General features: G+C 53.2%; 1 protein-coding gene across 3 annotated transcripts in view; it reads right to left on the reverse strand.

Annotated features, from left to right (window-relative positions):
- Nucleotides 1-26,233, reverse strand: part of SLC24A4 (solute carrier family 24 member 4) — a 171,328-nt gene extending 145,095 nt beyond the window's left edge. For 2 of the 3 annotated variants that reach the window (XM_066273893.1, XM_066273892.1), the window contains exons 1-2: nt 8,131-8,534; nt 5,973-6,083 (exon numbers count right to left, since the gene is read on the reverse strand). In XM_066273893.1, the coding sequence (XP_066129990.1) occupies nt 5,973-6,083; nt 8,131-8,260 (241 nt within the window). In that variant the 5' untranslated portion in view covers nt 8,261-8,534. Of the gene's footprint in view, nt 1-5,972; nt 6,084-8,130; nt 8,535-26,124 lie in introns of those variants that run through there. The other variant, XM_066273894.1, reaches the window with a different exon arrangement.
- Nucleotides 26,234-26,703: the final 470 nt, after the last annotated feature.

Here is a 26,703-nt window from a genome sequence, read left to right on the forward strand (position 1 = left end):
TCAAGGTCACCCACACATCTAGTAAGGGTGAGCCAGGACTCAAACCCATACCCTTGCCTTCAGCCCACTGAGCTCCCGTCTCCAAGAAGAGCCTGTGGGCCCTGGCCGATTGGCTCAGTGGTGGAGGGTTGGCCTGGCGTGCGGGAGTCCCAGGTTCGATTCCCGGCCAGGGCACACAGGAGAAGCGCCCATCTGCTTCTCCACCCCTCCCCCTCTCCTTCCTCTCTGTCTCTCTCTTCCCCTCCCGCAACCAAGGCTCCATTGGAGCAAAGATGGCCCGGGCGCTGAGGATGGCTCCATGGCCTCTGCCTCAGGCGCTAGAATGGCCCTGGTCGCAACAGAGCATCGCCCCAGATGGGCAGAGCATCGCCCCCTGGTGGGCGTGCCGGGTGGATCCCAGTTGGGCACATGCAGGAGTCTGTCTGACTGCCTCCCCGTTTCCAACTTCAGAAAAATACAAAAAAAAAAAAAAAAAGTAGAAGAAGAAGAAGAGCCTGTGTGTGCTGGGACAGGAGCACTTTCTGGCTGCTAAATCCTGTACTTATCCGGTGAAATCTTCTTGTTTTGTTGAGAGAGTGAAGGATTCCCCAAATGCCAGGCAGAATCTTGGCAAAGCCGGTACTATAAGCCAGATATTTGGCCACGCCACACTCAACACCCCCAACGCCACCCCAAAAGCAGAGTGAGCACACTGAGGACGGCTGCTGTCCACTGGCCCCCACTGGTGATCAGGCGGGTGGCTCTGCCAGTCTGTCTCCATCCCCAAGTGGTTGGTGACTTTCCGCAAGAAGCCACCTGGCTCTCTGAAGGTTGTCCTACCTGGGACACCTCCTCCCCAGGCCGGGAGTCCTGCTTCTACCGACTGGGACAGTAACTCAGCTGTGATTTCCCTCCTCCGAACCAAACGGCAGTAAGTTCAGTTCTTGCTTTTCCAACTCAGGACCAGCTTTGCGCCGACACCGCCAACACCGCACCTCCCCGCCCACAGGTCCCCATGCACTCACGCTGCTCCAGTCCCCTCCTCCTCCTCACGCTTTCTGCACCTCTGCTCCCGCACAGGGGCACCTACAGGGACCCGCTGGTGCAGCAGCCAGCTGCCCGTGACCTCATCTCCTCCTCCCCCAAACCCAGTCTCAGTGGCAACCCCCATGCCCAGGATCCACCTCCCCTAGACTCCACCAGCCCCCCCCCCTCCACGGCCTTTACAGCAGCCCAGGTACCAGATGGAAAGTAAGGGTATGTCAGAACCAGGCTGCCCACAAAGATACCCCCTCTGGCGCCTGCCCCCAGCTCCTCTGGCTCCCAAAACGCCAGGAAGCATCTTCATCCTCAGTCTCTCTCAAGCACCCCGCCCCTCGGCCCTCTTTTTCCAGCCTTCCTTCTTTCGACACCACGATGGACACCCCCAACCCCAATTCTCATGTTGAAGCTGTAACCCTGAAGCAATGGCATCTGAAGACAGGGCTTTGGAAGGTAATTCAGGTATACGGGTTCAGGAGGGTGGGGCTCCGGTCCGATGGAATTAACAGCCTTATAAGAAGAGACACCAGGCCCTGGCCGGTTGGCTCAGTGGTAGGGCGTCGGCCTGGCATGCAAAGGTCCCGGGTTCGATTCCCGGCCAGGGCACACAGGAGAAGCACCCATCTGCTTTTCCACCCCTCCCCCTCTCCTTCCTCTCTGTCTCTCTCTTCCCCTCCCGCAGCAGAGGCTCCATTGGAGCAAAGATGGCCCGGGCGCTGGGGATGGCTCCTTGGCCTCTGCCCCAGGCACTAGAGTGGCTCTGGTCGCGACAGAGCGATGCCTCGGAGGGGCAGAGCATCGCCCCCTGGTGGGCAGAGCGTCGGCCCCTGGTGGGCATGCCGGGTGTATCCCGGTCGGGCGCATGCGGGAGTCTGTCTGACTCTCCCCGTTTCCAGCTTCAGAAAGATACAGGAAGAAAAAAAAAGAAGAGACACCAGAGACCTTGCTCTCGCTCTGCCCTCCACAAGGACACAGAGAGAGGGCGGCAGTCTGCGAGCCAGGAAAACAGGACTCACCAGAACCCAAATACGCTACAGCCCTGATCTCGGACTTCCCGCCTGCAGAACTGGGAGAAAATACAGCTTCTCTGAGGTTTATGCACCCAGTCCGTGGTATCTGCCACGGTAGACTGAGCTAAGACACACAGCCGCCAGGCATTCCAAAAGACCTATTTGAAAAGTGGAAAACCAAACAAGATAAAGCAAACCACCACCACCACCACCCCTGCTAATGACAACGGGGGGTGGGAAGGGGGAGCACCAAGCTATCCTCTCTCTCTGCTCCCTCTTTTTAAACAGGGGGCAGAGGACAGAAACCCAGATGAGCAGAGGCAACACCGTGGAGGACGGACCACTGATCAAACCTCAGTTGTGGGGGGAAAGGCAGTGTGAGAATGGAGAGAAGCTAGGCCCACCCCCAACTAAAAGCCAAAATGTAAAATAACACCAGTCAAGAGACAAACTCTTTTTAGAGGCAAGTTCTACAATGTATGCCATCTGCCAGCATCCCGAATTCTCAAGAGTAAAAAAAAAAAAAAAAAGGAAATCAAAACAAGACATTTGTTTCCAGAAGAGAAGCAACAATGTTTCTGGCATGTCCTTTACTTCCTACCTGTCCTCCTGAAATTTGATTGGCAAATAGTTTTCCCAGTACCTACTCTAATCAGGCATTGTATCAGCTCTGGGGTAAGCAGATAAAAAAAAACGTAAGCTAACGTACTGAGCACAGATGTGTGTATTACTTGCTAGGTATTAATAACTCATTTAATTCTAACAGCCTTATGAGGTGGATTCGCTTATCACCCATCTTTTACAGAAGGTAAAACTGAAGCACAGGCTGTGGTTTTAAAAAGCAAACAAGGCTTCCCTCTTTCATATTCTTCTTGGGGGAGGCAAATCAACAATAAAGCAATGGATAGAATTTTTGCCCGCAAAGAGCTGAAACGAGAGACCTAATGACTCAGGCTCCTCTGGGTTGGATGACCCGGGAAAGCCTAGGGACGTGCAGTGGCACGGAAGGCCCCCCGTGGAGGAGCTGGAGGGAGAAGCAAGGTTCCCAGAAGCTCTGGAAATCGGCCACAGAATGCGTCCATCACGGGTTCCGATTTCAGGAGCTGGGGCCAGGGCCAGGCACCCGGCTTGCTCAGCCCCTCAGGTGTTTTTCACCTGCAGGTCAGGTTCAAGAAGCACCAGGTTCCACCTCAGCTGTCTTCACACAGTCCAGGTGCCACCCCCGAGAGGTGTGTGGGGACTCTCTGGTTCCTGATATGCACCGGTTCGTGCTTCCCCAAAATTCTTACGTTGCAGCCCTAACTCCCTATTGTGATGGTAGTTGGAGAGGGGAACTGCGGGAGGAAATTAGGTTTAGATGAGGTCAGGAGGGTGGGTGGGGTCCCCATGATGGGATTAGTGCCCTCCTAAGAAGAGGAAGAGACACCAGGGCTCATGCCTTCTCCCTTCCATGAGAGCTCCTTGATGGAGGGTCTGCTTCTATACTTGCTCTGCTCCCCACCAAGTGCCCCACCGGGCTGGACACACAACAGCCGGTGCGTGCTGAATGCCTGTGAAATGGAAAGGAAACCGGATATTCTCCCGGACCAGAGACCAGAGGGCTGGAAGGGAAGTCAGGCCTCAGCCCGCTGGGCTGGGAGGGTGCGGGGCATGTCCAGTCAGGGTGCGGGGCAGGTGCAGGACAGGGGGGCTGGGGGGCAGGTGCAGGACAGGGGGGCTGGGGGCAGGTGCCTGGGATCTGAAGCCCGAACCCCAGGGATGCTGCTGCCAGCCAGGAGATCTTGGGAAATCACTAAACTTCTGAGCCTCGTGTTCCTCATCTTTGCAGAAACATTGTAAGGATTAAAGTACTTAATATTCAAAATATACTTGCAGTCCATCCTTCAATCAATATTTCCTGAGTCCCTTCGATGTGCAGGGCCCCATTCCAGAAACTGTCGACACAAAGCGTAACGCAAATGTTCACCATTGCTAAAAAGATGGCCGCTTTCCCTCCCTGCTCCTTTCCCTACGGGGGACAAGCGCCGGGCCTCCTGCCAAGTAGGACTGCCCGCTCTCTAGGCAGTGGAGTCATGTTTGATCAGAGTACGCTGAAGACGCAGGAAACAATAGGGCACAGGAGACTCTAGGACACGGCCCCGTCCTAGGAGGCATGAGCCGGACTGGCCTGTGGGCACGGGCAAGGCCAACCTTGCCCTGCAGCGACCTGGACGCTCAGTTAGCACCGTCCACGCAGGGAACACTGGCTCCCCTGGGGGAAGAACCAGGGTTCGTGGGGTTTCTCGCTGGCACCCAGTCCTGGGCTGGCTGTGCTCTCCACTCTTGACTTCTGCCACATCAAGTTTGGGCGTGCTGGCTTAGACAGGCCCCGTGTCCTAGAGTCCCCTGGGCCCTGTTTCCCGTGTCCTCAGCGTACTCTGATCAAGACTGACTCCGCTGAGGAGGGAGCGGGCAGTGCCACTTGGCAGGAGAACCGGCTCTTGTCCCTGCAGGGAAAGGAAGAAGGAGCGAAACTGGCAATCTTTCTAGCAATGATGAACAGTTGCGCTAGCTTTGTGCCGACTGTCTCTGGCTGGTGAAGAAGGCGTGGCGGGGACGGTTAAATGACAGGATGGGTACCACTGCTGCTGAGTCACCAGGAGAGATGAGAGTCACGCGCTCACCTACCCTCCGTGCCCAAACGTACTTCTCAGGAGGGTCCCGAGGGAAGGGAAGTAGCGAGTGTAGAAAGCAGGCTTTGCGGGAAGGCCCTGGTCTCCCTGCGCATGTGAACCAACACAGCGTTGTAATCACCTAGGCCTAGGCTCCGATGCCGGCTCCACCGCTCACACGTTCTATGACTTTGAGCAACTTACGTGTCGTCCCATCGTATTCCCTGACTTGCAAAATGCAGGTAAGACCTGTCTATAAAAATAAGTCACATGATGACCCCATCCAAACCGGCTCCTTCACCCTGTGGTTCCATTTCCTCTTACACACAGCCCCACTCAGAGCCTTCCTTGCCCGATTCCCCCAACAACCCCGGCCAGGCAAGCACTGTTCTGCCCATGTCACAGGCAAGAAAGCAGAGACCTAAAACAATCGTGTGACTCACCCAGCAGCTCATGTGGAAAACGCCAAGTGGCACCCACCTATAATAAAACCTCATCGTTCTCACAGAACCTCTGAACACGTCATCCTACTGTCCTACTCACAAAGACCAGCACGTGTGGACAGCAGGGATAAAGCCCAGGACCTCCCTGCCCCAGGGCTGGGAAGTTTCCATTCACCTCGTTGCCTGCCAGGAGTACCTTCCTCTCCGGAGAATCTTCTTCACTTATTTCAGCAAAGCCTGTCTGTGGCAGGACCACAGACAAGTTTCCCTATCTGGGTCCCTACACAGCCTCTGACCCCCCACAGGAGTCTTAGAAGGAACACCAGAACTGCCTTCCAGGGCCGCAGAATCCATCTCGTGAGCTAGAATGACACCTCAGGAACTCCCGTTCTAGAGAGGGGGCCCCAGGATCCCAGAGTCTTAGCCCTGTGGCTGCCCTGGCGTCCTGTGACCCGCTGACAGGTCGTCCCCAAGTGCCATCTGCCAGAGCAGCTGGAGGTGCTGCCCTGAGAGTGCCAGCAAACAGACGCGATGAGCAGAGGGGCAGAGAAGGACGCCCAGGCCAACAAAACGAAGAGAGCAGGACACACTGAGCCTCAGGAGCGTGGTGAGAAAAACGAAATTTTAAAACCCCTGAATGTGACCTTTTCAGTTGTTGGATGAAGAAAGTACTTGATTTTCTTAGCAGAACTGATGAATGTGAGTACATTACCTTTAAATGCCTTACAGCTTCGCCCCCGCCCAGGTTCATAAAACCACCTTTGCCGGCTCTGGCTGAAAACCGTCCATAGGTCCAGCCAACTGTCGGGGGCAGGGCAGAGGAGAAGTGTGGCGAATCTATTTCTTACCCGGAGCTGTGCAATTCTTAGCTGCCAGAGTCCCGTTCACTGGTGCCATCAGCTTTCTATTTCTCCACGTGCCACGTGGAACATGTTTGCTTGCAGAAGCTGTTTCGTGCCCTGGATTAGAAATGAAGTCACAGACACCATTAGGTCAAGGCAGCCACATTCTCACAATGACCTTACATATCTGTATCTAGCTATGTCAGCAACAGCCCAGTTTGACTGGTTAGAGCTACCCGCAGGGAGGGATACAGAGCTCGCAAGCACAAGCAATATTACCCACAGGAATCTGTTTCCTAGATGTATCTCATTGGTTCCAGTCCCAGTCCAGTGGGTCAGCACACAATCTGACCTTGGCCAAGGCATTTCGGTTCCTGGCCTCTCACAGATGCAACAAAGAGTTTAGATAAGTGACCACTCAGTTCTCTGTCAGCAGAGATGGTCAGGTGTCCCTGCTCTGGAGGACCTACAAATGGAGAGTAAGCCAGCAAGCAGGTAGAGAAGACGGATGGGGTCTGGCCCAGGCCTTGAATGTGCACACAAATGACCTGGGGATCGAGTTAAAATGCAGATTCTGATTCAGCAGGATTGGGCTGGGATGTGGGATTTGGCACTAACAAGCTCGCAGGTGACGGTGATTCCGCTGGTCCGAGGCCCAAACCGAGGAGCAAGGGAGATCACCAGCCAGGACGGCAGTGACCACACGCAGTTCAACTCCTACAGGGGATTCCTGATCCGGCAAACACGGCAGTTCTCACTGTAAGACCTTGAAAGCCTTCATTTTCCTCTCCTGACGTGTACACTGCCTCAGCTGGGTAATAATACTTCTTCTGTAATGCTGACATCTAAGAACCTCTAGGTATTCTGTTATTTCTGGTGTGTAATTGAGGGAAAAAACACACCAAGTTGCCCAACTGCAAAAAACCAGGTACTAAAATGTTCAAATAACCATTCTCGTCGTCTGTTGGAAACAGCTAGTGTTTAACCTTACAATCTAATTTCTACCTGTCTCTTACTATAAACCTCTTTAAACTGACCCTTTCTAAAGGTACTCTGCTTTTATCACCATGTCCAAGTTGCTAAATCACCTGCACGTCTTTCATTTTTTTTAAATGTGAAGAACAAAAGCAAAAAAAGGTACACAGCATCCATAAAAAACGGCAGTGTGCCCCGGCCAGGTCGTTCAGTTGGTTAGAGCGCGGGTCCCACAATTCAAGGTTGCGGATGGGTCCCGGGCCAGGACACAGACTAGAATCAACCAATGAGTGTGCAGAGCGGGTGGAGCAGAAGTAGGTGTTTCTCTCCCCTACTCTTCTCCCTCCGTCCCCCTTCTTCTCTAAATATCAATAAAAATTTAAAGAAAAAAATTTAATGGCAATGTTTGCCAAGTGAATGTCTTCTGAAAATTCCACACGGGCTCACATCACCACCCTAACCAGGTATTTTTTTTTTGTAAGTTTCTCCTCCTCTCTACCTTAGATTTGCATATCCTAAGCGACCCTTAAATCCCTGGGTCTTTTCCTGGGCGCAGAGTGTGGAGTGGTTCCAGCCACCAGCGCTCTCCCACCGGGGGGTTAGGAGGAGTTGAGAGGGTGATGCTGACACATGGCAGCCACCTCCCCGAGGGGACAGGCTGCCCCAACATTTTCAGGTTTTGAAGAGGGCGGGTCGGGACACCCAGGGCGCCCCTTTGGACACGGGCAGGGGCGAGGGGAGGGCTGAGATGGAATTCACAGCCTCTGAATAGGGGTTTCCTAGGGACGCGGAGCACAACTCTCTTCGCTCCGCAATAGGAGAGCGGACCGGTTACGTCCGCCCCTGGGCCACATCTGGAACCCGCGCTTTGCGGCCCATCCCCCATACACTCCAGAGACAGAACTCTGGCACCGAGGGGCCCGCGGTTCTGGCTTTCGTCTTAGTAACACAGCCCTGCAGCCGCGTCCTGAGCCCCCGGGGGCCGCGCGCAGCTCAGGGGAACGAGTGCCACAGCTCCAAGCGTCGACATCAGCCCTCCCGGGCGTGCTCTACCTGCTCGGTGAGGAGGGAACCGGGTGAACCCTTGGGACCAACCTGACGGGGAAGGACGGGAAGAAATCGCGGAGCTGCCCCGCGGCTTCCCAGCCCAAACCCCCCAACTGCCCGGGCGGCCCGCCCCGGCACCTACCCAAGCTGCCGAAAAGGCTGGACGCACAGCAGACCAGAGCCAGCACCGCGCACACGTAGCCAACTTGCTGCGGCAGCATCTCTCGCCTTCCGCGAACTTTGCGCGGCCGGAGGGGACCCGGGGGCGCCATCCCGCATCGACTGGGTGCTGTCCCCGGGAGAAGACGGGGAGCTTCAGAGGCCGGAGTACTGTCTGTGGCCGAGTGGTGCGGGGCTGGAGCTGGTGACGCGCCGCTCAGAGGCGAGAGCCGCCAGACCAAAGCTTCATGGCCCGCGGCGGAGGTCGGCTGGGAAGCGCGGAGAGGGACGGTGGAGGCGTGCGGCGTGGCCAGAGCTCAGGGTCCCGCTCGCGGCGTGCGCGCCCCGCGCACCATGGCTCCGCGGCGAGGAGGCGAGGAGGCGACGCCGGCACGGTGGCGCTGGCGGCCCTGGCTTGCAAGGCTGGCGCAGTCCCGGCGCTGAAGCCGCTACCCGGCGGCTCAGGCTCCGCGGGCCCGCGCTGCCGCAGCCCTGGTTGCCTGGCCCGGGGCCGCCCGCGGGGAGCACTCAGTGCGCCCCCGCGCCCCGCGCCGCCGCTCCCACTCGCAGCATCCTCCTCTTCCAAGTTTGGCGGCGGCAGCCCGCCAGCGACGCTGCCCTGCTTCCCGACGAGCCGAGCCCGGGCGTCCCAGTGCGCGCAGGGGGACGGCAGGCTGGACGCGCCGGACCTGCGACCCTCGCCGCGAGCCGCCTCGACGCCGGCCCTCCCGGGAGCGAGCTCTCCACGGGAACTTTCTCCGCGGCTGCCGGCGCCTGCGTCTGCGAGGCTGTGGCGCCTCCCGCCCGCTGTTCACGCCTCCCTTCCCCTCCCCTCCCCTCCCGCCCACCTCTCGCCCTCCTGGCAGCACGTGTACTCCTCCTCTAAGGCGCACTCGCCCGCGCGCTCCTCCCTGCCCCCCGTGAGGCTCAACTACTGACCAATATAATCGCCCTCCTTCTCTCAGTTCCCCTCTCCTTCCCTGTGGAGCCGAACCCTTCCTCCAGTCTAGAGCCCTCCGAGGCTGCTGCCGAGAGGAACAGGTTATGGCTCCGCAGGGACTCTTGGAACAAGGGTTCTCGCGGAGCGGTCGCTCCTGTCCAGCTCCCCACGCCCCCCGGGGCTGGCCCGACCCACTCCCGCGGGAGGGGGTGTGCGGGAGATGCACGAGATTAGCTCGAGCCGCGCTAACAAACAGGCTTGCCGGTGCCTCTGAGCTCCGCGCCCGCCGCCCCGGCTCCTGCAGGGCTCTGGGGCGGGCGGGGGCGCCGGCGGCGGGGGCGCAGGGCCGACCCGCAGAGCGCTGGAGACCGGCGGCCGAGAGAGAAACCTGCGAGTCCTGCGGCCCCGCCGCTGAGAGTGAGCCTTTGATGTTCACGGAGCCTTGACGCGGCCAGGGCTTTCTGGGTTTGGTTTTGTTTTCCCCCAGATGGGCTCTCCAGTGTAAACTGCTTTAAATACTAATAATAATAATAATAATAATAATAATAAATGGGGCGGGAGGAAAATTTTAAGAAGAGCAGAGCTGAGGTGTAATCCCGGTACTAGGAGGGGGTGGGGACCTTCCGCGGAAGGTTTGAGACGACCCCTGGGACTGGCTGCCTTCCCTGGCCAGTCCATCAGGCACCTGGTGAGGTAGGCCCTGCTAGGGGTTAAGTCCACTTACAATCCTGTTTGGGACAAGGCCAGCTCTGTTTAATTAAATAAACACTCACCCACCGAGTGCGGGACCTGTGCCAAGTACCAGCCAGAGAACAAAACAAAACAACTAAAAAAAAAAAAGTGTAAGATCCAGTTCCTGCTTTCAAGGAACCCTAAATCAACGTGGAGCCAGACCCCGAGATGAATGCCTCTTGAGTAGCGTCTGTTCTAAAAAACGTGCATCCTGTGCATCGTGGCCTCACTGCTCCGGATGTGGGCCATGGCGGCACCAGCGCTGCCTGGGAGCCTCAAAGACATTCGGGCTGTGAGGTTCCAGCCAACTGAGTCGGAATGTGCATTTCTAACAAGTCCCCCCCGGAGCTTTGTGTGCACCGCCAAGTGCGAGAGGCATGGCCCTTTTCGGGGCTATCCCAGTGCCTCTGGCTGCTCACCCTCCGCAAGGTTCCTCTCGGACTGAGCAAGCTGGGGTGATTCCGCTGGTGTTCACCTGCCATGGAGCAGGGGTAAGAAGGACCTGCAGGACCAGGAGAGGGAGAGGGCTCACTAATTATTTTCAGCAGCCCTGTTTCTGTGCCCACACAGATACTGAAGGCATGAACACAAGACTAATTGCAGTGGAAACCCCTAGAGAAAATGCAATGGAAAAGGCTGGGCTTGGCTTTGTATAGAACGACCCAGGGCTCCGTTGTGTCTGTGGAGATGCCTTCCCGCTGAGGCTCACCCTCCCCGTTGGTGACCTGTACCAAGCATGTGTACCAGTGACAGAAAAGACATCCTTCATACTTTTGCAGAATTTTCCTCTCACTGACTAGACTGTACAGAGATGCATTTATCAATAGCAAATAGAGGGCCATAGGAACAGTGTTAAATGTCACTTAGAAAGCTAGCCAAGGGCTCTTGGCATCAAATTTAAGGCAAAGGAAAAAGTTGAAGGGATAATATGCTGCATTAGGATCACACTGGTTAAAGAAACTCCAGTGAACAGAGTGGTATCTTGTTACTAGGATTTAAAACGTTCTTAAAGCTTTTTCCATGGAGCTCACCTGGAGCTAGCGAAAATAGAAATTTTTGAACCCAAAACAAGACAACGGACTCATCGGGTGTCTGTCTTTAAACATTAGCTAGCTCTTTCACAGAACATTTCTCTTTGACATCTTTCATCTGCTTTCAGCTAATAGTTAGAACCCCTGGAATGATTTCACATGCACAAATGGGTTCTTTTTATTTGACCGTTTAAAAAGCAATTTGTTTGAAACTGTACTTTTTGCTTCATTTAAACAGTGTCCATTACCAAATAGCCCCTGCTGAAGCTCTAATGACTCACCCTGCAGAGGAAAGAATTGGGCTTTATGTACTTTTCAGATTCAAAGCATCCAGGAGCATTTTCTAAGTCAGCCCGGCCATGGGGACAGATGGAAGATGTAGTTCTGGGTTTCTGTTAGGCCCTTGTGAATGGCTTCAGTGCCACTGGCTTCAGAGTATCCCTTCTGCAACAGTGTTTTCTTCTGATGTGACCACAGCCAAACAGTTTTCACCATTTTGAAAGGAAGGCTGTCTCGGGGATGGATACAATAACTTTTTCTTAAAAAGTTTTTTTTTTTCTTTTGACACAAAGAGCTTCATAGTTTAATTAATCTTTTAATCTTCTCACTTGGTGTTTTCAAATTTACTAGAAGGACCTTCTCTTTGACTTTTAATTCCTCCTGCTCTGCCTTCCTGATGACTGGGTCCATCGGTTCGAGCCAGGGCAGCGGTTCTCAATCCTAGGCTTGTGTCAGAACCCCCTGGGGAGCTTGTTAAAACTCAGATGGCTGAGCCCCACCCCAGGCTTTCAGCGTCAGTAGGTCTGGACTGGGGCCTGAGAATCTGTATTTCTAACAAGTTCCCAGGTGAAGCTGATGCTGCTGGTCCCGGGACCACACTGGGCTGGGTGGTGCTATGGTGACGGTAAAACAACAAATGTTTGCTTCCGGTAGCTGACTATGCCAGCTGGAAATATGCCACTTTGGTATAAGAATTATTTTGAGCTGAAGGCAAATGAGAAGAAACAGCTTCAAGAAAAGCTCTCTGCCCTTCCCTTTTTGCCCAAAAGCAAGACATGAATCTGGAGAGATGTCCCAGCTTCTCTTTCCACCAGGAAAGACAGAAGTCAATCACTGGTGACAACTCTAGATCCTTATCAGCCCAGAGATGGCACCGGAGGAGTCTAGCTAGCAAACCCTGATACAAGCCCTTATCTACCAAGTGTCCCCATATATTTGCCTGCTCACAACTTGCCACCCCTAGAAGCTCAAAGTCTTTTCCTCTTGTTGTCAATTTTCTAAAAATGTATTGTTCTTTTAAGATGCTATATAAGCCCAAGTTTTAACCACCATTTTTCTTTCTTTCTTTCTTTCTTTTTTTTTGTGAGAGAGAGAGAGAGAGAGAGATGAGAAGCATCAACTCGTAGTTGCAGCACTTTAGTTGTTCCTTGATTGCTTGTCATATGTGCTTTGACCAGGGGGGGGGGCTCTAGCTGAGCCAGTGACCCCTTGCTCAAACCAGTGAACTTTGGGCCCAAGCCAGTAACCATGCGATCATTTTGATGATCCCACGCACAAGCCGGCGACCCCTTGCTGAAGCTGGTGAGCCTGCGCTCAAGCCAGCAAACTCGGGGTTTCAAACCTGCAACCTCAGCATCCCAGGTCAACACTCTATCCACTGTGCCACCACCTATCAGGCTAACCACCTTTGAGTTACTCATCTCTGGTTTCTCCCAGGTGTACGTATGATGCACATGTTAATAAAATTCTGTTTATTTTTCTCTTGTTATCCTCTATTTTTTTGGTCTAATTTCAATGCAGTGAACCTAAGATGGGTGGAGGAAGTATTTACACCCCTACACTTGTCTATCAAGAGAAGTGTGTCTTGAGGGCAGTTATTCAGGTAGCTGGGAGCAGCCATCATCTCAGGCACTGCCGCTCATCCCGCCAGCGGGAGGAGAGGCCTCTGGAGGACCTTGCACTGCAATTGGGCGCTCGGGCCTGGGAGTGACGGATGTGCTCCCCACTGCTCACCACTCATTGGCTGAATCCAGTCACTTGGTCCCACCAAACCACTAGGAAGTCTGCAAAGGCTGTTCCGCGCCTGCTGGCGGAGACCTGACCTCCGCAGGGGACACCCGCTGACAGCCATACCAGTGCAGACCGTGTTCCTCCTCCCTGCGTTCCCGACCTTTCCTGCCTGCCCCTCCCCCCGCCCGGGTACTGTTGAAACCGCTTTTTCAAAGCCCCTGGCAGGCATGCCCATTGTAACACTCACATCACGCGGCTTTCTGATACGAGGGTGTCTGTCTCGTCACTTGTCTCCTGTCTCAAGGACGTGTCTTATCCACAGCCCTGAACACAGTGCCCAGCCCATTAGGCATGTAATAAATAAAGTACTTAGGGAATGAGTAAGTAAACACATTTTGGCTACAATGTGAGAAAGATAAAGAATAGTTGCCCCTGTTGGGTGGTGCCCGCTCTCACCATCACTTCAGCTCCAAGTCTCCGTTCGTCTGCACTGTCCAGGTCACCAGGACCTGTGGGTGCAGCTCAGCGGGATCTGACACTCCTGCGTGCGCCCTCCTTACAGAAGCCACGTCCTTCACTTTCGGGGCAGAGTGCGCCACGGTGCTCCTCTTCCTTCTCTGACCAGCCCTTCCCTGGGCCCTCTGGGCCTCTTCTAGGCCATCTTTCCTTCTTACTCTTTACCCCTCATCCCGGGAGAGGACATCTGTTCTCTGGTTGAAATTATTTGCCCTCTGGTATTGACTCAAACCTGGAGTTGGAGCAGGAGCCTTTCCGGGAATTCTAACTCGCAGGTCCAGGGGATGGCCCAGTCGGAAACCAGGGCCTTATCCTTGTCTACCCACCCCTCCAGTCCTGGACCTCAGATCAGTCCACTTCCTGCCATCCCCACTGACACCTGGGACTGCATTTCTCACCTGGACCCCGCAGCAGCCTTCTTCAGTACTGTCTCTAACCCCAGTCTTCCCACCCCATTCCTTTGTCCACCGGAAGCTGGTGTGATCTTCCTGAAGAAAAAAAAATCCACCTGACCAGGCAGTGATACAGTGGAGAGAGCATTGACCTGAGATGCTGAGGACCCAGGTTTGTAAACCTCAAGGTTGCTGGCTTGAGTACGGACTCATCAGCTTGAGCGCGGGGTCGCTGGCTTGAGCATGGGATCATAGACATGACCCCATGGTCGCTGACTTGAGCCCAAGGTTGCTGGCTTGAGCAAGAAGTCACTGGCTCAGCTGGAGCCCCCCGGTCAAGGCACATATGAGAAAGCAATCAATCAACAACTAAGGTGCTACAACAATGAGTTGATGCTTTTTATCTCTCTCCTTTCCTGTCTGTCCTTGTCTGTCTGTCTGTCTCTCTCTCTCTGTCACATGCACACATGTGCTAAAGAAAGAAAGAAAGAAAGAAAGAAAGAGAGAGAGAGAGAGAGAGAGAGAAATCTGGTTACGTCTTTTTTTCCCACAAAGCCCTGAGACTCCCGTTGCTCTCAGGATAGACTGCAGCTCTCTCACTTGGTGTACGTGATCCTGCATGCGGCTGCACATCTGTCTCACCTGGGAGCCTTGAAACCACCCGGGTGGGAGCTGGGCATTAGGCTTTTCTCCAAGCGGCAGCCCGCTGACGAACCTGCACCTGTCCCTCCTGGCCCCTCGTCCCAATCTTTCATCATGACTTTCCTTTCACTCCCGTTCTCTGTTCTTCAGTGGTAACCCTTGTCTCACTTTCCTGGGACTCGCCTTCCTACTTCCAAAGGCCCTTGTGCCCAGGGATGTGGACTGAACATTTGGGTCCCCCACACCCACCACCAATTCACACGGTGGAGCCTATTGCATGGGTGATGCTGTTAGGAGGTGGGACATCTGCAAGGTGATTAGGTCGTGAAGATGGAGCTTCACGAGTGGGATTAGTGTCCTGCTGAAAGAGGACACTATGACCCAAGAACTATGTCATATGAGGACACGGTGAAGACAGCTATCACCAACCACCAAATCTGCCAGCACCATGATCTTAGAGTTCCCCGACACCAGAGCTGTGAGAAATAGATTTGTTTTTTATAAGCCACCCAGTTTACGGTATTTTGTGAGAGCAGCCGGAATGGACTAAGATACCTTTCTCTTCCTTGTGCTTCCAGTCTTAGGGGAAATATTATCGCCTCTGAGAAACCTCCCAGGACCACTGAAGTCTGAAGTAAGAGCCCCCTCTTTTGTGTTTTTTATGGTGCCTTGTACTTCCATCAGAATTCACTATGCTGTGGTGTAACTGTCATTTGCTTGTGTGTAGTTTCCACCAGACCCTAAGCTCTGGGGGAATAAGAACCGCGTCTGCCATGCTAACTACCTGGACTTGGTTGGTGCTCAATAAATACTCGTGGAAGAAAGAGACAAGCATCCCGGGCCCTTTAGCAGACGCGACTGACCCACTGTGTTTCTCCCATTGGTTGGCATCTCAAGAAGCAGTGTTTTCACCGTGACTGTATCTTTTGATCCCTGTAATAGCCCTTTGGAGTTGGCAGAGGCAGAATTCGCATCCGCATTTCATGAGCTTCCTCACGATTAACTGGCAAGCTCAAGTTTGCACAAGGAGTTAGAGGTACAGCCAGGATTTGAACCCAGTCTCCTGCCCCTTAGCCATACCCTTTAGCCACTACACCATGCCATAGCCACTCATCAAAACCAGTTTACACTTGAGTTGCAGTCAACTGGAAGGAATGCCCAGTGTTATAAGTCCTAGACCCATGTGGAATGCCGGTGGTCGGGGCCAGGCAGGTTCAGATTGGGTTCAGGTATACTGTAGAGCAGGGGTTCCCAAACTTTTTACACGGGGCCAGTTCACTGTCCCTCAGACCGTTGGAGGGCCGGACTATAAAAAAAACTATGAACAAATCCCTATGCACACTGCACATATCTTATTTTAAAGTAAAAAAATAAAACGGGAACAAATACAATATTTAAAATAAAAAAACAAGTAAATTTAAATCAAGAAACTGACCAGTATTTCAATGGGAACTATGGGCCTGCTTTTGGCTAATGAGATGGTCAATGTGCTCCTTTCATTGACCACCAGTGAAAGAGGTGCCCCTTCCGGAAGTGCAGCGGGGGCCGGATAAATGGCCTCAGGGGGCCGCATGTGGCCCACGGGCCGTAGTTTGGGGACCCCTGCTGTAGAAGAACCACAGAGCTGAAGAAGAAGGCAGTGGGGCATTTTCATTTATTGGATTCTTGCAGCTGCAGGTGAGCGTACAGGCAGGGGAAAACCTCTTCTTGAGGCTGCAGGCGAGCAATCAGGAAAACCACTCCTTCAGTGGTGGGCAAGCAATCCACGCGGAAGGAAAGTACCCATAGCCTCATATACAGTCTAAGCTACACTTACATGGCTTTCTGTCACATGCTCATGCACTAATCACACGAAGTGCTTGCAGCCGGGAAACAAGCAGGCAAGGCTGACTGCAGCTGTTTCCCCAACACCATCCCTTGCACTCCTCATAGTCCATTGGGGGAAACTTAGTCACGTGACCACACCTGACTAAGGGAGGCTGGAAAATGCCCCGCTGAGCAGCATGTGCCCAGGAGAACTCTGTCCCTGTGGAAGCAGAGAGGGATTTAGGCGGGCAACTGTCAACCTACATCACAGATGTAGAACTGTGACTCCAGGAGACTATGGGACCTGTCCAAGATCCCCCGGGCAGTAAGTCACAAATCCAAGCCTCTGTCCCAAGGTGCAGAACTCCAGATGTCCTCCACCCCTGCCCCTCTGCTTCCTAGGCCCTTACCTTTCAAGAGTAAAGGCAGGTCAAGCTGACCACAAGGGACAGTACGAAGGGTTATTTGGTGAAGGACCAGGCTCAGAATGGCTTCCAATTTACACCCTCGCTAATTTTCTGCTGTTAGGTTGGCCCCTCCGTGCTCAGTGCAGGCCATGTCTTTGCACAAAAGCCAGGTTTTCCTTTATGATCGGTGTACTGCACAGCCAAAGGCTACATACAGCGGCTTGCGTTTTGGTTTTTCTGTGAAGGTGCTCTAATCTGCTTTCACATGTCTTCGTTTCTTTCTAATGGCTCAGGCCTCACGAGCCCCGGCCTCTCTGCATCTGCAGAAGGGTCTGGATACATGGGTAGAAATGAGTCTCATGCCAGGAGGAAACTGCCGAGCGCTGAGAGAGAGGGCAGACGGAGCGCTGGAGGAGAGAGAGGTTCATCAAAGGGAGAGAGAACCGGCCACAAGGGGAATCGGAGATGCCGCTGAGACCGCCGGGACAGACGCCGCCCGCTCAGCAAACCACTCCAGGCCAGAAGCCAATTCCAGAAGCCTCCTTCTAGCCCCGTGCTGCATTGGGGCGGGTGTTATGTTCTGAGTTTTAATGAGGGAAAGTTTCACTTTGCCCACTTTGGTGGCTCCTTAAGCATTCCTACTAATTTCCACTCAAGGGACAGTCACGTCTGGGAAGACAGCAGAGGACCAAGATCTGAGCTCCGAAACGCTACACTTTGAACATGGGCTCCTGCCTGGGGAATCTGAGTAGCTCCCTGCGGCATCTGGGCAGAAATGCAGCCCCATTGTCCAGAAAGCGAGGGCGGCCAGCGTGGGCAGTTGTCTGTGGAAGTTCGCCAGAGAGCCAGCCAGCATTTGCTGGATATACAAGCTCTCGTCCCCAGCCAGAGAACTGGGCGTCCTTTGGTTCAGTTACCCAGATAACATCAGAAACTCAGAGTCAAACAAGTGAACCATCATAGCCAGATTCAGCCCCTGGGGAAAGATGTCGTAGTCTCCATCAAACTCCGCACCTAGGACTTTGCTATAGTAACTCCAGCTGCCCCCAGATCTCACCGGATTAGTGAAGATTATCTTTCATTCGAATAAAGTTCAAATTGGGTGTATTAGCAGGCAGCTCTTCTCCAAGTGGTTCTTCCAAGATCCTGGTCCCTTCTGTCTCGTGGCTGTGCCATCTTCAGCACATGGTTTCCAGGGTGCCAAGCTCATCTGTGCTGAAACAGCAGAGGGGAAAGACCTGGAGAACCCCCAGTGGAAGGCTTATATGGGTCAGATCTGGTTGTGGTCACTTCACTTCCACCCACAGTCCATGGGTTAGAACTCAGCCCCATGACCGAGGCTGCACAGCAGCCTTGCAATGAGGTCCAGCTGCGTGCCCAGGGTGACGGAAAATGGCCTGGTCAATGGTCCCCACCACGCACTTGCAGACTTCCTGCCGGGGCCCCAACAAAAACAATCACAACAACCTAGCATATTATCTCTCTTCGATCTGGGCCAGGCCATGTTCAAAGCACTTTATATCTATTGGCCCATTTAATCCTCCCAATGACTCTGTGAGTTAAGTATCATTATAACCATCAGTTGACAGAGGAAGGACCTAAGGCTCTGAGTGGTTAAGTAACTTGCCCAAAGCCCCACAGCTAGTAAGTAGCAAAGCTTACTAAAATTCAAAGCCAGGCAGTCTGGGTCCAGGATCCCTGCTCCTATCCGCCCCGCCTCAAGAATGAGCCTTCCTTTGATAGATGGGGAAACTGAGACCGGAAGAGATGAAGCCAGACTGGAGCTCCGGTTCCAGGTGCAGAGCCCAGCCTCCTGCGCAGACAAGCCAACACGTGCTAGATGGAAGGACGGAGGGCTCTGCCTTTGTGTACAACTGGGTGTTTCTAAATACCGAACACAGCTTTCACGCTAGATACAAATGTGCACATGGCCCGCCATTCTGCGCTGAGGCAGAAAGCTGAATAGGCGGCCAGGATCCACACAGACTCAGCCCATGTGAAAATCAATTAGCGAACTGCAACTCTTTTGGGGAATTAAAAAAAAAAAAGGCCCCGGAGGAGATTTGCCATGGGGTTGCGTAATAAAGTGCCCCCCAAAATAATACTAATACTTTAATGGCTGTTATGCAATGTTGATGGGTCTGCATGATTCACTGTTTTAAATTAATTTAAAGGATTTCTGATGCGTGTCATTGGGTAGCTTTGGGGCCTCTCCTTTCTGTCTCCCTTTTTTTAACCAGGTTCTGAAAGCAAACCCTTCAGCAAGTTCTTACCTGCAGGGTGGAGATATTTTGGGTAGAAAAACGCAGACATTTCAGCAGATAGCCAAGGAAAGAAAGAAAAGAGCCTTTGCGATCAACACACAGCAACGCTCTCTCCTCCACCAACTGCTGAACCCACCCTGCCCCGCACTGCAGTGCCTGTGAGCAGTAGGGGCCATCCAAGCCCAGAGAATTCTAATCCCTCGGGCTGCTGATAAATAATAATGCACAAATTTATGATTGGGATTCTGTTTCAAAGGCCGGTGATCGAAAGGCAGTTAGCAGGCAGCCAGAAGGGTCGCCTTTAGAACCCTACGTTTGAATTCACACTTCATGGGCTCTCTCTGTGGACCCTAACTTCTCACCTTTTGGTGCCACCAGCAGCTTCTCTTGGTCACCTCATGAATGGGGTTAGCGGGGGATATCCAGCAACCATTTCTCAGCTTCTCAGTATCGCTCTTCGGTTTGCATGCTGGGAGCCCAAGGTGCAGCCCTGATGTCTTCGTGAAAGAGAGAGGAAGTATCTGGCCTCGAGGGGACATCTATGCCCTTGAGCAACAATTTAATAAATGAAGCCCCCATAACCTGGAAGAGATGGAGCCTCTCCAAGGCAGCAGTAATTTTCTCCCCGCCACAAAGCATTAATATTCAGTAGCCAAGTCCTATAACTAAGAACCACGTGATGCTTTTTAGAAGCACTCACAGCAGAACCAGGGAGGAGATGAGGAGCGCCGTGACCTGCCCGAAAGGGAGTCACTGCTGACCTCTCTCGTTCTCCCCATCTCCTGTCCACTCTCCCATCATTTCTGTCCCTCGTCCCCACGGCCCTGGATCCCATCCGGAAGCAAAGCCTCACCTAGTGTGTTCTCACACACACACACACACGGATTTGTATGTTGAAGCCCTGCCCCATAACGTATTAGGAGGTAAGTCCTCTGGGAAGGATGAAATGAGGTCATGAGGGCAGAGCCTCACGAGGGGGGTCGGTGCCCTTAGAAGAGTCACAGAGAGCTTGCTTCCTCTCTCTGCGGTCTGCCACGTGGGGACACAGTGAGGAGTCCCAGCCTGCAACTAGATGAGGCCCTCAGCAGAGCTCAAGCATCCCGGCCCCCTGATGTCAGCCCTCAGCCTCCAGAGTGCTGAGGAATACATTCCTGTGGCTGACAAGCCACCGGGCCTGTGCTACTTTGCTTCCTGTTTTGTTCTGTTTTCCAAGTATTCAAGGGTGATACTTCTTTCAAATTTTACCCATTCCCCCACCACCCCTTCCCTTTGGCAACCATTGGCTTGCTCTCTTGATCTGTGGGTCCGTTCTGTTTTGCCTTGCTTGTTTTATTTATTTATTTTAATATTCCACATATAAGCAATGTGGTATATTAAAATCATATGGTATTTGCCTTTCTCTATCTGCTTTTTCACTTAGCGTAGTACCTTCTAGGTCTATCCATGTTGTCACAAATAGCGAAATTTCATTCTTTTCTATTGCTCAGTAATATTCCTCTGTGTGTGTGTGTGTGTGTGTGTGTGTGTGTGTGTGTGTGTGTGTATGTCACGGCATCTTTATCCATTCATCTGTTGATGGACACCTAAGTTGCTTTCATATTTTGGCCATTATAAATAATGCTTCAATGAACACATACATCTTTTTGAATTAGTTTTTTGTTTTCTTTAGATAGTACTCAGAAGTGGAGTTGCTGGGTCATAGGCTCCATTTTTAATTTTCTGAGGAATCTCCATTCTGTTTTCCATAGTGGCTGCACCAGTCTGCATTCCCACCAGCTGTGCAGGAGGCTTCCCCTTTCTCCACATCCTCACCAGCACTTGCTATTTGTTGACTTCTTGATGATAGCCATTCTGACAGGTGTGAGGTGGCGTCTCACTGTGGGTTTGCTTTGCATTTCCCTGGTGATTAGTGACGATGAGCAGCTTTTCATATGTCGGCTGGCCATCTGTATGTCCTCTTTGGAGAAGTGTCTCCTCAGGCCCTCCTGTTTTCCTTAGCAGAGAGAACGGCCCCATCAGAGCCGCTAAGGCCCTGCCCGCGCCCACTGGCGGTCTCCTTCCTCTGGGCAGCCATGCCCAGATGCCTCAATGCCTCTCCCTGAGGAGGGGGCTGGGCACCAGCTTGGGCGGCCTCAGGGGACGCCCTGCAGCCCGCAAGCCTAAGAAGAGGCAATTCCCAAGACGAGAGGCACAAACCGTATTGCCACAAGAAAGCTCAAGTCAGGCGGTTTGGAACAATAAATGTCACCCTGAGCCCCTCATATACCCACTGCCCACTAAAGAAAGGACAGAGGACTCAGTGAGGGACCTTTTGACCCCCAGCCCCACCACAGGCCTGGCTCAGGCACCCCTCGCGGTGACTCCCTCAGCTCCCCACTTCTCCGTAGCTTCCCGGGATGGGAGGCTCTCTTTTCTTCCTAACGGCGAGCCTGCTGGCTGCGGCTTCAAGCCCCTAAATTGGGAAATGTTCAACTGCAGATTGTTTACATTGTGTATTCAGAGTATGAAGTGGTGTTTGAGAAGTGTTGCCATGGAAACAGCGAAGTGAGGAGGCAGCTAACTACGAAGAGAAATAATCCAGTATTAACACGCATAAGCTGCGCTCTTGGGCTGCCGTAAAGGAAATGCCACGTTACTGGGCAGGCGGCCACTGTCCATGTGCCCACCCTTCAGTTTAGAAACTGAGAGGAGAAACGGTCTCTTGGGTCTCCTGTGTTAAAGGAACCGGGGCAAATTCTGAGGATCCCCGACTTTGGGGCCGAGGTCCCTCCCAACGCTAATAGTTGATGCCTTTGGGCCAGTGGTCCTCAGACTTTGCTGACTGGCGACCCACCGGATAAAAGATCGCGTGGTCCACCTGCCGGACGCTTCCTCATCAGCAGTGGCAAAGGGACCGTGTGATGACGGCAATGCCTCCATCCAAGCTAATCTGAGGGAGGCGGTTGCGCGGGTTCACATCGGCCCTCGTGGCAGGGATGTGGACGGTTTGCAAGTGGACCCTCACATCTATAACATCAGCGTCTAGTTATTGGAAACTTACAGGTTCCCCAAATGACCGATGCAACTAGGCATCACCGCACACTGCAGGGTTAACCAGATGGCCTGCCGCCAACGCCGTGGACACCAGTGACGTGGAACAGCACGGCCAACCAAGGCAACACTGGTGGGACTCTGGCAGTGCGGGTCCCTCTCCAAAGTCACAGGATTCCCAGCCATCTCTGTTGCCAAGAGCCGGGTGGCAGCCAGATTTCTTACTAGAATGCTGAATTCGAGTCCTCGGTACACTCTAGCGATAGACTCATTTTACCTTATAAGCACCACATACTAGAAACCCTCAATACTCACTTATTAACTGATGGTCATATGTGACGATGACAATCTTTGAGGTAGTGTGCCCTCTGCCTGGAGGAAGGGTCTGTATGTTTGTGTTGGGAGGGTCCCTGAGTAGGTCACTGGGAATCATGAGTAGGTCGACTCAAGTAGCTCCCTGCAGTCCTGTAGCTTTGTCCCCTGTCTTCAGTCACTTGGTGTGGTGACGTGGTGTGGCGTTGGGAAACTCCAGTCCCCCAAACCTGGGCTGTGGGTCAGCTGTATCGGAGTCCACTGGGGAGTCTTGGCAACAGTTCTTCCTGGGTCACAACTCCGAAAATTCTGACCTACAAGGGCAGGGATAGAGCTCAGGGATCCACGTTGCCAAGAATGTCCCCAGAGGGTGTGACAAGCAGGAGATGTGGAAGCCCTGGGCTCTGTGAACTGCAGTCCCCACACTGTCACTTGACCTGGCTGGGAGAGCCCAGCAGCTCTGTTTCTCCATCTGCATGCTGAGAGGGACAGGCCTGCTTCCCGGGGCATGTGAGGGTCACAGGACAAAAACCATAGAGCTCTCAGGCCATCGTGGTCCCTGGCAGGTCCCTGGCAAGTGGGGCCTACAGAGGGCCCGAGAGAGGGGGTTCTACAGGGACGTTCATTGTCATCCATTATAACCCACGTAGACATTACATATGTTCGTTCATGTGTATCAAATGCTTCAGGTCCTGGCCGGTTGGCTCAGTGGTAGAGCGTCGGCCTGGCATGTAGAAGTCCCGGGTTCGATTCCCGGCCAGGGCACACAGGAGAGGCGCCCATCTGCTTCTCCACCCCTCCCCCTCTCCTTCCTCTCTGTCTCTCTCTTCCCCTCCCGCAGCCGAGGCTCCATTGGAGCAAAGATGGCCCGGGCGCTGGGGATGGCTCTGTGGTCTCTGCCCCAGGTGCTAGAGTGGCTCTGGTCGCAGCAGAGCGTCACCCCCTGGTGGGCGTGCCCGGTGGATCCCGGTCAGGCGCATGCGGGAGTCTGTCTGACTGTCTCTCCCAGTTTCTAGCTTCAGAAAAATACAAAAAAAAAAAAAATGCTTCAGCATTCTCTTTAAAAAGCCTCTTAGGGGGAGAAAGAGACCACGAGTTTGAGTCCGCGGGACCGGGTCCCAGCCCGGCTCTGCTGTGGGTGGCGCCCACTCACTGTGCCGTGTTCCCTCTCTAAGCGGCAGCTCAAGGTCTTCAAAATGGAAACACTAATCCTTACCTCACCAGGTTTTTCTGAGGCTTGGAAAACAAATTTACCTTAAAATCCTTTTGAGATGAATCCAGATATAAATTAAACAAATGACCGAATCAAAATGAGAGAAAGTGCAGAGAGCAGTCGGCTCGATGCCTAGGGACACAGGAAGCATTCAATAGACCCCTGCTCCCGGCTGGCCCCACAGGTCCCCTCAGCCAGCCAGCACGGGGGACTTGCTGCTGGACGAGCATGGGACACCCCGGGTGGACAGAATAGGGGTTGACCGCTGAGGTTCTTCTGGGTGGACAGAGGGCCAGCGCCTCCCCACCCAGATTGGGGGTGGCCAGCACCCTGTGTCCCAGATGAGAGTCCTGTTGGTCCCGTCAAATGAGCCTGAGAGCCCAGATTCAGAGACTTGAAAGGAAAAAAATCTTGAGTCCCTGGCAGACCCTGCTTCCGGGGCTCAGGGACGCAGACAGCACCCTCCATGGCTGCGACCACAACATGGCGCCCACCGCTCCCTGCCAACTGGACAGGAGCCCCACCCTGCTGGGTTTAGGTTCTCCTCAGAGGCATTCTCCATCCCCAGGCCTGAGGTCCGGTCCTGGCTGTCTCCATCTCCTGCCCAGAACGTGGGCACACCCTCCTGGCAGAAATGCCTAAGGCGCGGCTCACAGACAACCACCAGCAGCAGCATCACCTGTTGGAAACCACTTGCTAGACGTGTAATTCTTGGGCTGACCCTGGAAAGCCCTGGGGGGGGGGGGCAGCCATCTGTGTTTACCAAGCCCTCCGGGTGATTCTGATGAGCTCAAGTGTGAGAACAACTGCCCTGGGTTCTGTCCTCCTTGGAAAGGTTGAAGTCAGGTCCCTGCCACTTCCTGTGTCTCAGCTGGTGCGGGAGGGAGAGGCAGAGGGCAACATGGAGGAGCCCTGCTCACAGTCCGCTGGTGAGCACACCACGCGGCCACACCTGTCAGCAAGGAGGGCTGGGAACTGTCACTTCTACTTATGTGGCCACCTGGCCGGCTATGACCCAGTAGCTAATGGCAGGGGAGAACAGATTTGGGTGGACCACTAGCAATTTCTACTCTACAGGTCTTCAGTCACCTTGGCAACCACAGGATGGAGGGTTGAAGCAGCTCAGTCAGCAAACGTGGTTTCTGAACTCGGGGCCTTGCCAGGGAGGGCAGAGAAAGTGTCTGCACGCTGGGCCGAGGCCCTCTTTTCCTGCGCTGGCTCTGACCGCCCTGTCCGGCAGCCAGCGCCCACGGTCCGCACCGTCCCATCCCCAGTGTCACCTCTCCACTGCGGCATGGCAGGCTCTTGATTTCCTCCCCAAAAAGCTCATATGTCTCATTATTTCAGGATTCTTTTTTATCAAATCCTACCTTCCCTATGTGCCATTATTCTAGGTGAAAGGTAGATAAAAGAATCTGTGCAGGCTCTGGTGGCATTAATACAAGTACAAGGTCCTAATCCAGGGAGGTGACAGGACCAGCGCTGCTCCATTTCTCAGACCATGGGTAGGATATCATGTTAAGTTCTGATGGTCCCGTCTTAAATGGAAGTCTAACCATGTAAAACACATCCCACGGCGAGTAACAATAATAGTGTTGGTATCTTAAAACTCTGGGGAATTATTTGGCTCAAAGAAGAAAGCCTGGAAGTAAAAGGCATAGAAATTACCCGCAAACATATGGAAGATGGTCCTACAGAAGGACTCGACCTGTTCCATGTAGCCAACGTAGATCCGAGCACTGGCTGTAAGACACAGGGAGGAAGACGTGGGTTCTGTAATAGAAAGAACATCGAGGGGTCACCAACAGTGGGGTGGAGCAGTTCTCCTGTGAGGAAGTAGGCTCATTCCTAGAAGAATCTAGCGCAGTGGTTCTCAACCTTTCTAATGCCGTGACCCCGCAATACAGTTCCTCATGTTGCGGTGACCCCAAACCAAAAAATAATTTTGGTGGCTACTTCATAACTGTAATTTTGCTACAGTTATGATTCGGAATGTATTCTCATTGCTTTAGGCGACCCCTGTGTTTTGGTCGTTCGACCCCCGCCGGGGTCGCGACCCACAGGTTGAGAACCGCTGATCTAGCGAGACAGAAAAGCAACTGTCCCTCCAGGATGCTGTAGAAGAGACGACTAAGACTGGGTGAGCTTCGAGTCAGTCTCAACCAGAAGTCTTCGATTCCGAAACGTGTGTGCCGATGACCCTGAGCTTGTCCCTTCACCCACGCGAGTCTCCCGTTCCTTATGTATAAATGTGGGAGTCTCTGCCTCATGTGCTCCATAGAGGTATTGCAACGGTCAAGTGACAAAACAGCAAAAGCTGTAAACAGTGGTCCAAGCACACCTGACGATGATGATGATGATGATGATGATGATGTTGATGATGAAGATGATGACAATGACAAGCATGTCTACTGCTTCTATAATTTACAGAGAAGTTTTAGGGACCCAGGGCCTCTAATAATCTTCAAGAATGGCCTAAGTTGGACACTTCAGGAGTGAAACAAATTTGCCAGGGGGAAGAAGAACGATATTTTCATCTGAACAGGATATTGTGAAACATCTCAGGTCGCACACCCTCTCTGCCTCGGTTTGTGACCAAGCCTGGGAGAAACCATATCAACTGGAACTCTGCGAGGCAGGCAGGACGTGGCGTCCAGGTTCTGTCCTGAATCTAAAACTCACCTGGCATTTGGGTTGGCTGATGAAGATTCTGCCAGCCTCTGGCTCGTGCTCAGGAAAATCCCCTTCTCATTAGAGCCCAGCTTGGTTTCGCTTATCTTTCAAAGTCTCCAGCTGGGTTGGAGGTGGGAGGATGTATTTGTACGTGTTTCAAGGCGCGTTTGTTGCAGAGTGGGCTTTCGAATAATGCCGCAGTGCAGAACTGAGCCATTGTCAGCGGGTGAATACAGGACTGACGTCTGTGGGCCTATTATCTGAACCGTTTTAACTGCCCAGGAAGAGCAGGCTTGCTGACCATTGTCAGGACTCACTTGACCAAAAAGCAAAGGGGAGAGGGGGTGGACAGCCGAGCTGTCTGCTGATCGCTTCACTTTGCTGACTGTGTAATGAGGGGGCTGGAGAAAGTTCCATCGACTGGCACAGGACATCTGTGGCAGCGTGAGAGCTGCTAGGACTTCTGCTCTTCCTCTGGCTCTTGAAAACCATGCCAACAATGAAAAAAAAAAAAAAAAGAAGCAATTACTCATTCTACATTTTACTGTCTCTTCTATTGGGTTCCCAACAGTCCCTGTTTCTGTTATC

The sequence above is a fragment of the Saccopteryx bilineata genome, chromosome 4, assembly GCF_036850765.1.
Source record: "Saccopteryx bilineata isolate mSacBil1 chromosome 4, mSacBil1_pri_phased_curated, whole genome shotgun sequence".
Lineage (NCBI taxonomy): Eukaryota > Metazoa > Chordata > Mammalia > Chiroptera > Emballonuridae > Saccopteryx > Saccopteryx bilineata.